This window comes from Lynx canadensis, chromosome A2 (assembly GCF_007474595.2).
Source record: "Lynx canadensis isolate LIC74 chromosome A2, mLynCan4.pri.v2, whole genome shotgun sequence".
NCBI classification, from domain to species: Eukaryota; Metazoa; Chordata; class Mammalia; order Carnivora; family Felidae; genus Lynx; species Lynx canadensis.
The window spans coordinates 10,543,162-10,555,998 of NC_044304.2; the positions used below are offsets into that span (position 1 = coordinate 10,543,162).

At 42.6% G+C, this 12,837-nt stretch overlaps 2 protein-coding genes across 2 annotated transcripts; both read left to right on the forward strand.

The window, feature by feature from the left end:
- The first annotated feature begins 3,757 nt into the window (after positions 1-3,757).
- Positions 3,758-4,753, forward strand: LOC115527767 (olfactory receptor-like protein OLF4). The gene has a single exon (XM_030335578.1). It carries the CDS (start codon positions 3,785-3,787, stop codon positions 4,751-4,753), a length of 969 nt encoding a protein of 322 aa, XP_030191438.1. The 5' UTR covers positions 3,758-3,784.
- Positions 4,754-11,646: 6,893 nt separating this feature from the next.
- LOC115527775 (olfactory receptor-like protein OLF4) lies at positions 11,647-12,635 on the forward strand. Its single transcript, XM_030335589.1, is given in 2 exon segments — positions 11,647-11,959; positions 11,962-12,635. Coding segments are annotated over 2 exon segments (987 nt in total).
- The last annotated feature ends 202 nt before the right edge of the window (positions 12,636-12,837 follow it).

A 12,837-nucleotide genomic window follows, 5' to 3' on the forward strand; every position in this document is an offset into this window, starting at 1 on the left:
ACAGGAAGGCGAGTGGTTTTTGTCTGTTTGTTCTGAGTCCTAATTCTGGCTGGGAATGATGCTTCAGTCCCCCCTGCTGTCTCCGCTGAGGACAGAGCCTTAGTCCCTGTTACCTGCTGTCCTGGGAGGAATTCCGTTTCACGCGGAGACCTTCCTGTCAGACACCCAGCCAGGTGAGTCCAACAGCCCCGTGCACCGTGGATGACAGGGTTGTCCGAGAACATTAATCCATCATCACCCGGGGGCCAATTCAACTTAGTCCATAGCAAGTGATCACTGTGTTTATTTGCTTGCGTAAGTAATGGATGTATTTATTCAGTGACTGTGCCAGTTTTGCAGAATGGCTGCTACGAACACTTTTGAGAGTCCTTCATATTCTTTATCATGAAAGGGATGCTCTAAACATCCTAAGATACACAGACCTCAGCACTGGGCAGGCTCTGGTCAGGATGTCCATAGGCAGAGACGTAGAAACCCTGCATTAAAAATATGAATATTTGTAATATAGCTGCTTTCAGGTCCTGCCTTCAACCTGTAACACCCACTTTTCCACCAGCAAATTCAGTGTAACCCCAAGACGACCCGCTTAAGAGTCCAACCACAGGGGTGCCTGGGAGGCTCAGTCAGTTAAGCATCTGATTTTGGCTCAGGTCATGATTTCACAGTCCATGAGTTCGAGCCCCGCGCCAGGCTCTATGCTGACAGCTCAGAGCCTGGAACCTTCTTTGGATTCTGTGTCTCCCTCTCTCTCTGCCCCTCCCCACTTGCACTCTGTCTCTCTCTCTCTCTCTCAAAAATAAACATTAAAGAAAAGTTCCAACCACACACAATGTAACACTGCTCTAAGTTTTTTCCCCCATTCCTGGGTGAAGAAGACATTTCCTGTTGTTTCTTAATCTATCCCTCAGTTTCAGCAAATGTCATATATTTGATGACCTTTCTGATTATTATATGGCCATATGCTATTCCCCCTCCCCTGCTTTTTTTTTTAGCATTTCAAAAGATTTCCTCAGATCATTGCTTCTCAGTCGACTTTGGAAACATTCTTTGACCATAAAAATGTTTAACTTGATTTAAATATTCCTATCTTCTTACTGCTGAGTTTCTTGCTTTATTTTAGTGGTTTTTCCCACCTGTAAATATTATATGCAGTTTTCTTGATGTTTTTTTTTTATTTTTTTTATTTATTTATTTTTTTAATTTTTTTTTTCAACGTTTATTTATTTTTGGGACAGAGAGAGACAGAGCATGAACGGGGGAGGGGCAGAGAGAGAGGGAGACACAGAATCGGAAACAGGCTCCAGGCTCTGAGCCGTCAGCCCAGAGCCCGACGCGGGGCTCGAACTCACGGACCGCGAGATCGTGACCTGGCTGAAGTTGGACGCTTAACCGACTGCGCCACCCAGGCGCCCCAGTTTTCTTGATGTTTGATATGTTGTATGGTTACATTTACACTGAAGTCATTATCCCTCTGGTGTCGGTAATGTGTCTGAGGGAGGGGACCAATTTAATGTTTTTCCAGATATCCATTTATTCTAGCTGTTACTTAGCTATTCATCTCTTCCCAAAGAAACTGAAATACGACCTTGCCATATAGGAAATGTCCTTATACACTGAGACCTAATTCCTGATTCATTCAACAAATAATAACTGAGCATCTGCCATGGGCCAGAACATTCTAGAGACATTATATGTCATATTCTTTCATGGTGTTTCACAATTTAGTTATTAATCCATGTTGGTATTACTAATGATTGTTATTTTTACCTGTTCCAGTTTGCTTTTATTTTTCATACAACTTTGCTTATGACAGTTGTTTTCAAGCTACTATTTTAACCTGGTTGCCAGATCCTTTATTCTTTCCATTCTATAACTTTTCATAGTCTTATATCTTTTTATAGAAAACATATATTCAACTAAGTTGGTGAAAAACAGAAATGAACAGAGAGGATAAAGTCCCTGCTCTTCTGGATGTTACAGTGTAGCACTGAGACTGTCATGATGTGGGCAGGATTTACAGAGCATGGTCTGGGGAGTCCTTTGCATGTTGGATGAGATCCAGAATGAGGATTAGAGGGTGTCCATTGGGTTTGAGAAAGAAAGATCTTTACTCAAAGCCCAGGAATATCAATGAAAAGGTGCCACATAAGAAGAGGGAGAAAGGAGCTAACCTCATCCCCTATCAATCACGTAGAAATAAATCAGTCATATAATGATGCAGGAGGTACAGGAAAATGTCTTCTAGGCTTGATATAAAAATGCCCAACTTTGATTGTACTGGTTTATCCCTTTGCTCGTTTTTCTTGATGTATAATATAAATGGATATGTTAACATTTATATCTATTTATATTTTTATCTATATAGTTTTGTACAAGTACACCATGAATATATCACTATCTGTCTTTTAAACAAGTTTGTTTCATTCTCTTATTATTTTTGCTGGGCATCAGGGAATGTAACCGGGCGGGGCGGGGGGAAGCAAGGGAGATATTTCTTCCTCACAGTCTCTCAGGGACCACCCCAGCTTATGAGATCCTTGATCTCCCTCATCGATTTCATTCCCTCTGTATCTCACTCTCTGTCTCTTTCATTTACTGAGCAGACTTTGTTACATTGGTGTAAATCACAGCGGAAAATTAACATTCCAGTATGGAGCTCCATGGTGATTGGTCCATGGGAGGCTTAAGAATTAGCATTTCTGGGAACCATTTCTACACTTTGCAGGGGAAAGATGGCTGATCGGGTCTCCTTGGGTTGTATCCATTCCCAGCATAACCAGGAATGTGGGGGCTGTGAGGACAGGGAAATTCACAACCTAGAAGACCACGGTGTCCTGTGCGTGTGTGACTTGTAGAGGGTGAGCAGTCCTCACAACAGGGGCCAGGACTCCTCAGTCCCAAGGTGACACCATACACGGGCCAGAACTCAGTCAAGAGCAGGCACCAAGACGGGGATCTGTGTCAATTCATGGGATGGCTTTGCAGCACGATGAATACCGAGGGAGAGGCAGTGTGGACAAGGACGGCCCTGTGCCTGGAGGTCACAGTTGTCGCAGAGAGGCCACATCCCTCCTCACATGTGTGACAGAGTCTGTCATCACTGTCCCTCAAGATCATTCCCTGCAGCGCTGGCTTTGCTTTTTTGCTTGAACATTTGAAACAAGTACCTTCCTCAGGGTCTTTGCACTGGCCATTCCCTCTGCCAGGCACACACTTCCCCCAGAATCCTGTGTCTATGTCTCTGTCTTACATGACGTCTGTGTTCCAATGCCACCTGTGTACAGAATTTGCCTAAATGCCATTAAGATAGAATGCCCTATTTGCTCTCTGCTTTATCCCTGTTTTCTATTTCCTCTTAGCACACCTCACCATCAAAAAGGTGAGATAATCAAAAGATAATTGTATCAAAACATAATTGTATTACTGTCTTCTTTGCTTACATATTTTTTCTCCATCGCTGTAGGGATTTTTGTTCTTCAGCACTCTATACTCATTGCCTAGATGGTGCCTGAAACCTGGTCAGCACTCAATTTACATTCCTGAATACTTGAAGCATTTCTCAGGAAAAGTATAAAAAAATGATTTCTTAGGAAAGAAGCTGATTGACAATAAAAATATATCAGATGTGGCAGCGACGATTCCCTAAAGGGGACCATATCCGTGCACAACATATTAAAAGGAATTTCTGGACTGCATAATAAAAAAACAGTAGCATTTCAATTTTGCGACTAATACAAATTTGTGTTATTTTATTTCCCTCTTTCCCAGAAGTCACCTCCACCACATGGAACCAAGCAATGAAACACAAATTTCAAAGTTTCTTCTTCTGGGATTTTCAGAGGAACCAGGACTGCAGCCCCTCTTATTTGGGCTTTTCCTCTCCATGTACCTGATCACTGTGTTTGGGAACCTACTCATCATCTTGGCCATCAGCACAGACCCCAACCTCTACACGCCCATGTACTTCTTCCTGGCCAACCTGTCCTTTGTAGACATCTGCTTCACCTCCACCACCGTCCCGAAGATGCTGGTGAACATCCGGACTCAGAGCAAAGTCATAACCTATGAGGACTGCATCACACAGATTTATTTTTCCATACTCTTTGCTGTGATGGACATCTTCCTCCTGAGTGTGATGGCCTATGACCGGTTTGTGGCCATCTGCCACCCCCTGCAATACACGGTCATCATGAACCTCCAGCTCTGTGGACTGCTGGTTCTGGTGTCCTGGATCATGAGTGTTCTGTATTCCTTGTTACAAACCTTAATGGCGTTTCAGCTGTCCTTCTGTACAGAGGTGGAAATCCCCCACTTTTTCTGTGAACTCAATCAGATGATCCAACTTGCCTGTTCTGACACCTTTGTTAATAACGTGGTGATGTATCTTGCAGCTGTCCTGCTGGGTGGTGGTCCTTTTGCTGGGATCCTTTACTCTTATTCCAAGATAGTTTCCTCTATACGTGGGATTGCATCAGCTAAGGGCAAGTATAAAACGTTTTCCACCTGTGCGTCTCACCTGTCGGTCGTGTGTTTATTTTACTGTACGATGCTCGGCGTGTACATGAGCTCTGCTGCTACCCACAGCTCACAGTCAAGTGCCACAGCCTCGGTGATGTACACGGTGGTCACACCCATGCTGAACCCCTTCATCTACAGCTTGAGGAACAAAGACATGAAAAGGGCTCTGAAAGCATTCTTTGGGAAGGAGACCGTTGCATGGCCAATCGTCATAAGATTGAAGAAATGCCTATGATTGCAGGGGTCAAAGCCTCTGGTTCAGAGATTGTGGTCTTTATTCAGACTGTAGATGTAGTATTCCTCTTTCCGTTTATTTCCTTGTCCTCAACTTCCATATGCCATGTATGTAACTCATTCTATGAAGCTCTGCTCTCTCTGATATCCTACAGATTTTTCCCTTGTATTTCCCACTTTCTGAATTTTATTTCCAACCATGAATCTGAAATATTTGGAAATGTTCATTTACCTTGAGGCAACATAGATGTTTTTAAAAAATAATCTTTCTCAAACAATTGAGTCACACCAAATAATTTTTCTTTCATACGTGTTTTTTTAATGCCACGATTACCACTGGTTAGCTCTCTGTATGTCTTAGGATTGGTGGGCGGAACTGGGTGGGTGATGGTCTAAATGGGCAATGGGCATTAGGGAGGGCACTTGTTGGGGTGAGCATTGGGTGTTGTATGTAAGTGATGAATCACTAAATTCTACTCCTGATACCAACACTACACTACATGTTCACTAACTAGAATTTAAATAAAAACTTGAAACAAACAAACAAAAAGAACTGTCATGATTGATACGCCACCTATGGAAACAACCACACTTTATGACAAATATATATGATTTTAAAGTAGAAAAATATCTGAGGCTATGTTTTTGTCGCTTATATGTCTGAAGTTCCTTTGTATATCAGTATCTTAACTGCTCTTCTTAATAGTGGACACTTAATATATTAATGTGTCATATACATGGGTTTTATTCTCCTCATTAGGATCCTGGTCTCTTAGTACCTTGTTGTCCACAATGTGTACGACAGTCACTTCCTTACTCAAGTGTGCACCAAATACGCGTCTCCAAGAGAAGTCTTTATGGAACAACATCTTTAATAGATAGATTGACTTTAGAATACGATCTTAGACTCCAGATGCCCTTTAATATGATGAACACAATAATGCATACATTTTCAATCTTTCCTGGCTATGGGGAAATGACCCTCAATGAGAGGTAGTTGTTTTGTTGTTGTTTTTGTTGTTGTTGTTTGTTTGTTTTTTAGAGAGAGAGAGAGAGAGAGGGAGAGGGGGACTGAGTAGAAGAGAGGGGAAGAGGCAGAGAGGGAGACAGAGATACAATGTTAAGCAGGCTCCAAGTTGAACGGGGCTTGATCTCATGACTTTGAGATCACAACCTGAGCCAAAATCAAGAGTTGGAGACTCGACCGACTGAGCCACTAAGGTGCTTCTCAGTGAGAGGTTTTATATGCAGTTGTCTGAACTAAACTGAAATAACAGAGGTACCATGAATGCAGCTTCAAATACAAGAATAAATACCAAGAACAGTCAGCAGCAGATTATAATTGTCCTTACTTCTGTTCACCGTGATCATTGAATCAGTTAGCCATTGCTGCATAACAAGCCATTTAAAAGAAAATGATTTAATGTAATGCTTTTATTACCAAATGATATTGTATGTTGGGGATTGTTCTGAGCTCTGCCTGTCTCCTCGTGAATCTATAGTGAGCTGTGAGACTCTACGCTGTTTCTTTTTTTAAAATTTTTTCTTAAACTTTATTTGTTTTGAGAGAGGCAGAGACAGGATGCGAGTGGGTTATGGGCAGAGAGAGAGGGGGAGACACAGAATCCGAAGCAGGCTCCAGGCTCCGAGCTGGCAGCACCGAGCCTGACACAGGGCTTGAACCCACAAGCTGTGAGATCATGACCTGAGCCGAAGTTGGACACTCAATCGACTGAGTCACTCAGGCGCCCGACTCTACATTGTTCCTAAGGCTCATCCATGATGTCATGTGTGACCATGGGGCACTTCTCTTCTGAACAAGTATATGATCAGTTAACTCGATTTCCGAGTGCATTTTTATCTTATGTTTTACAGGGAAAAAAAGAATATCAAAAGTGAATGATTTTAATTTACATCTACTGTTCCTGTATTCATACATGACACTTTGCTTTCTTCCTACTGAGAAAAAAAAGCTCCTGTCATGACTCAGTATGAATCAGCTACCTCTGCTCTATATTTCACACTGATCCGTACGCTGCTAGATTTTTTTCCCTTCTAACTAATTTAGTGGGGGTATAATCATGTGCTATAAACTGCATCTATTTGGAACATATGATTTGATGAATTAAGGGAGCCATACAAAAACTAAAGTACCTACTGCACATTCCTATTTGATGTTCTTCAAGAAAATGCACAACCTTGATGATTTCTTAATCCAATTGTTAAAATGTAATCTCGCTTGGCCTCAGCTTCTTTATTTCTGAAAGTAACTTGGGACCGTAAACATAACTTCAAATGGATATTGTAAGAAATAAATGAAGTGTGCGGACATATTTCGTTGAGTCTGAAGAAAATGCTCAGCCGTAAAGTTGTATTATGCATATATATGTGTTTCTCTGTATACATTTCTATTTCAAATAAACACACCTACACATGGTTACTCAACACAGAATCATTTTAAAAATATTATTATCTGAGAGTACTTGGCACACAATGTGACACGAGTTTCGTGTGTACGACGTAGAGATTCAACTTCTCTGTACACTATGCGGTGCTCAGCACAAAGGCAGCTGCTGGCTGTCAGCCTACCGGGCCATTGCAATATCATTGACTATATTCTGTCCGCTGTGCCTTTGATTTCCGTGACTCATTTATTCCACAACTGGAAGCCTGTACCTCCCACTGCCCTTCACCCATCCTCCCCACCCCCCTCTGACAACCACGAGTTTATTCTCATTTTATGGATCGGATTCTGCTGTTTTGCGTGCTTGTTTATTCATTTTAAGCAGACTCAATGGGGCACCCGAGTGGCTCAGTTGGCTGAATGTCTGACTCTTGATTTCCCCTGGGCTCGTGGAATTGGGTTTCCCGCCACACTGAGCATGGAACTTGCTTAGGACTCTCTCTCTCTCTCTTTCTCTCTCTCTCTCTCTCTCAATCTCTCCCTCTGCCCCTCCTCCACTCACACAACTCTTATTCTCAAACAAAAATTTAAAAAATGAACACAGACTCATTTATGACCTCTTATTTTATGTTGAAAGGAAATGAGTGAAATTTGAAGAGTGTTGATATAAAAAGAATAAATGTTTGAGTTAATATGCAATTGATAGAGGGGCGCCTGGGTGGCTCAGTTGGTTGAGCGTCTGACTTCAGCTCAGGTCATGATCTCGTGGTCTGTGAGTTCGAGCGCCAGTGGCTCAGTGGGTTAAGCTGCAAACTCTTGATTTCGGGTCAGGTCATGATCTTATGGTTTGTGAGGTCCACCCTGCATCGGACTCTGGCTGACAGCTCAGAGACTGGAACCTGCTTTGGATCCTGTGTCTCTCTCCCTCTCTGCCTCTCCCCCGGTCACACACCCTGTCTCAAAATAAATAACAAAACATTAAACAAATGGGGCATACTGGGCTACGTTTCCATATTGATGAGAAATATCTAGACCAATTTACTGCTTACATATATGACCTTGCAACATTAATTCATGAGACATATATTTTCACAACGTGCTCTTACTCTGGATATTCGTATGACTGCCATGATGTGATAAGCAAAAACTATGGTTACCTAGCTTTGCTTTGCAGTGATTTCATTATCTACGAAGTTGACTATATTTGTGGGTTAGTTATTCCTTGGTTGCCTCATTTACGCATTGTCTCTAACGGGTCTTTGCATGTGTACAGTGGAGTCGGGGAGGTGCTACTTCCATTTCTGATTGCATTCTTTCTAAAAAGGAAGTGGATGGGGTGTTCGGTGTTATTTTCCCCACTTTGCCGTTTACCATTGAGTTCTATTGTGTACATATAGACATATACGCACTGTGACATAGACATATAGGACTGTGTTCATTAGTAATATGGGGTCAAATCTGTCACTCGGTTATACTGTGTTCTCTCTTGTTATTTATTTATTTACTTATGTATTTATTTATTTGCCTTCCTTCATTATCCTATACTGAGTTGTCATTAATACTCTTCACTTGCAAATTCTTGCTATAAACAAAAAGGAGCATACGTGGTATTTTGTACATTGCTCACAAATCACTGTTTATACACATTTCCACGTGCCTTCCCATCTCTGTTATTCCCTACAGTTCCTTTTGGCCCGTTGTGAAAAGATCTATTTCTGGAAGTTGCGTTATCTCTGACTACCACGGCTTCTTTACATTTGACTGAAGATCACCTTACTCTCCATAAGCATATTTGAATCCATGTATCGTTATAAGAAAACATTTATCATTTAGATACGGCTCCTTCCCCAGTGATAAAGGTGATTCTATCGCATTCTTTTCTTTCCACGTGTTTGGAAGTGTGATCTGAAATCAGTGGCCCACCTCGATACCACTAAATCATTTTATGCCTTTTGTAAGTCGCTTTTAGAGTCTCACATAATTTTGTTTCACACAGTTGTTTTGAAACTTGCCCTAATTTCACTCCTCCTGGAAGTCTTTATTCTTGAAATTCTCATAAATCTTCTCTTGTTATCTTAGGCACACATACACATTCATAACCAGACGGATGAATGAATAGTGGCCTGTGGACAACATAAACGCTCTTTAGGTTTTAGGGTAGTCTTTTCTTCTACGTGCGTCCACTCTTCCTTCTTCCTCAAAACTACCTCATGGACTTGTCTCCAACCAACTAGGGAAAAGCTGATTCTTTATTTCAATATCTGCATAATATTTCATGATACGGCTGTGGTACTCACACTTCCAAAGCTTTTCCTAGCTTTTCTCGATGCATTGCTCTTATGACCATTCTACAAAAATATTTTGAGATTGTTATGTGAAAAATCTGGTGCTCCACTGGAGGCAATACTGTCCCTCAGGGGGACACGACTTATTTGGGTGTCACATGGTGGGGGGGGGGGTGGGCTCAGGAAGGGCCAGGGATGCTCTAAACACGTTCAAAGCCCAGGACACACAGCACAGAGGCCAGTCTGGATCAGAACGTCAAAGGTGCCGAGACTGAGAATCTCTGAGTTAAAGCATATCTGTGTTTTCACATTTGTAGCTGTCTTCAGTTGTTTTCTCAACATTGCAGTGGTTCGCATTCCTCCCAGAAAAATTAGAGAATCTCTTTTTTCTACCTGTTTAAAAATTTCAACCCAGTCTGCTTGAGAGATCTTGTTTTCTTCAACAGTTACTGAATTTGAGCCAATATGTACATATTTGATCACCAGGTTCATTGTTACATGTCTGTTGTTATTATATGTCCATAGTCTATGCCTATTCCGCAGCTAGCAGCATTTCACATGAAGTTCACAGATTACCGTTTATTGCCTTGGGTTGGATATTATGTCCACAAAATGATTTAAATTTTAATAGCTAAATATATCTATCTTCTTACTTCTGACTTTCCTGCCTTAATTACAATGATTTTGCTCACCTGTGGCTTATATCCGCGTTTTTATGCACGTTCACTGAAAATGTACTTTTTCCATTTACTGCAAGATCTCTAATCCTCTGAATTGTTAAAATGTGCGTACTAGGGAAACTTTCTTTTCTTTCAGATGGATAGCCACCTGTGCCAGCCTTTAGGAAACAACCTTCACCAACTAAATTGGAATACAGTGGTGCCTGGGGGGCTCAGTCCGTGAGCATCTGACTCTTGCTTTCGACTCAGGTCATGATCTCATGGTTCGTGAGATCAAACCATGCATCAGTCCCCATGCCGAGCGTGGAGCCTGCGTGGGATTTTCTGTATTATAAAAGGCTGATGGGTGTGCGTCTGACTTCGGCTCAGGTCATGATCTCGCGGTCTGTGAGTTCCAGCCTCGCGTCGGACTCTGTGCTGACATCTCGGAGCCTGGAGCCTGCTGCGGATTCTGTGTCTCCCTCTCTCTCCTCCCCTCCCCCACTCACGCTCTGTCTCTCTCTGTCTCAATAATCAATAAACGTTAAAAACTTTAAATACAGGAAAGAAAATGAACATGCCAGTCTGACTTGTCAATGTTATTTCTTCACGGGAAGCTTGTTCATTGGAATTCAGGTAACATTTTACATTGTTTAGGGGAATGATTATGGATCTGGCCAGCTTGAGTTATACTCCCTCTAAACTTAATCACGGGGGCTGGGGGTGAGAAGTCATGGTAAGAACACAGCCAGAGAAACAATCATTTGGGGTGTGTGTGTGTGTGTGTGTGCATGCTTTTGGGAGTGGGATTCATCCTCAGAACAGGGGTACACGGTCTAATATGTTCTAAGGTGAATACAGAAGCCAGAACTCAATCAACACACAGTACTCAGGAGGGCTCGATGTCAATTTACAGGAGACTTTGCAAGGAGAGTCTAAAATACAAGCAGTACATAGTGTGGGTGAGTGACTCTGTTTTCTTGAGGGTTAACCAGCAGCGCCCATTTCCTTGAAATTGCCTCACACCGTCTCTGATTTCCCTCCTGTTCACTCCCCTTCCTACACATGCTTCCTGTTTGGGACCCACGTAGCTCAAAGTAGGATCATCCTCGGGGCCTTAGCAGAGGCCATTCCCTCAGCCAGCACACACTTCCCCAGAGATGCTCGTGGCTCCTGCCTTCCTTTCCCTGAGGTCTCTGTTCAGATGTCGCCTTGTTCACTGTTCTTGACTGAACACCAATTACAAAATAACACTTGTATCCACACTCTCCTTTACACCTACTCTTGTTCTCTTCACAGCACTCGACACCCTCTGATGTCCTATTGATATTTTGATTTCCTTCTGTTCATTCTCCATCACTGGATTATACTGGCTTTTGATTTTCCCGGACTCATTGCCTCGACAATGCCTGGAATATGTTTGACCCTCACTACAACCTCTTGACCACAAAATATAAATCGTAGCATTGCAACAATGTGAGTGATACTGTTCATGTGAAAATTAATGATGTCTCCCATTGTCTTTCCTCGTGGTCAGTGCAACCTCATGGAACCAGGAAATGATACACGGACATCAGAATTTCTGCTTCTGGGGTTTTCAGAGGGTCCAGAACTGCAGCCCCTCATATTTGGACTTTTCCTCTCCATGTACCTGATCACTGTGTTTGGGAACCTGCTCATCCTCCTGGCCATTAGCTCTGACTCCCACCTCCACACCCCCATGTACTTCTTCCTGGCCAACCTGTCCTTTTCGGACATCTGCTTCACCTCCACCACTGTCCCGAAGATGCTCTGGAACATGCAGACCCAGACCAAAGTCATAACCTATGAGGACTGCATCACACAGATGAACTTTTTCGTACCTTTGCAGGGATGGACGACTTTCTCCTGAGTGTGATGGCCTATGACAGGTTTGTGGCCATCTGTCACCCCCTGCACTACACGGTCATCATGAACCCCCGGCTCTGTGCACTGCTGGTCCTGGTGTCCTGGGTCACGAGTGTCCTGCGTTCCTTGTTGCAAACTTCAATGGTGTTGCGGCTGTCCTTCTGGACAGGCTTGGAAATCCCCCATTTTTCCTGTGAACTCAATCAGATGATCCAACTTGCCTGTTCTGACACCTTTCTTAACAACTTGGTGATGTATTTTGCAGCTATCCTAGTGGGTGGCGGTCCTTTCATTGGGATCCTTTACTCTTACTCCAAGATACTTTCCTCCATACGTGGGATCTCATCAGCTCAGGGCAAGTATAAAGCATTTTCCACCTGTGCATCTCACCTCTCGGTTGTTTCCGTATTTTATTGTACGGGCCTAGGAGTGTACCTCAGCTCTGCTGTTACCCAGAGCTCCCACTCAAGTGCCACAGCCTCGGTGATGTACACGGTGGTCACGCCCATGCTGAACCCCTTCATCTACAGCCTGAGGAACAAAGATATAAAGGGGGCTCTGAAGAGATTCTCTGCGATGGCGGTTAGAAAAGGTCCAATTGTCCTGCGGTTGAAGAATTTCCCAGGATTGCAAGCCTCAAAGTCTTAGTGTCAGAAATTGTGTTTTGTTTTTTTTAAGCAGATTGTAGACATAGAGTTTGTGTCTCTCATTTATTTCCCGGAATTCTTATTTTTTCAACCACTCAGTACAATTTAGTTCCTCATTTTACTAAGTTTTTCCCTCTCTGTGTTCCAACCTTTTTCCCTTCTCTTTTTCTTTTATTTCTAAATTGATTCACAAGCTGTGATAT

What these genes read in the sequence shown, in the direction of transcription:
- LOC115527767 (XM_030335578.1), top strand. Translation starts at nt 3,785, where the DNA reads ATGGAACCAAGCAATGAAACACAAATTTCAAAGTTTCTTCTTCTGGGA.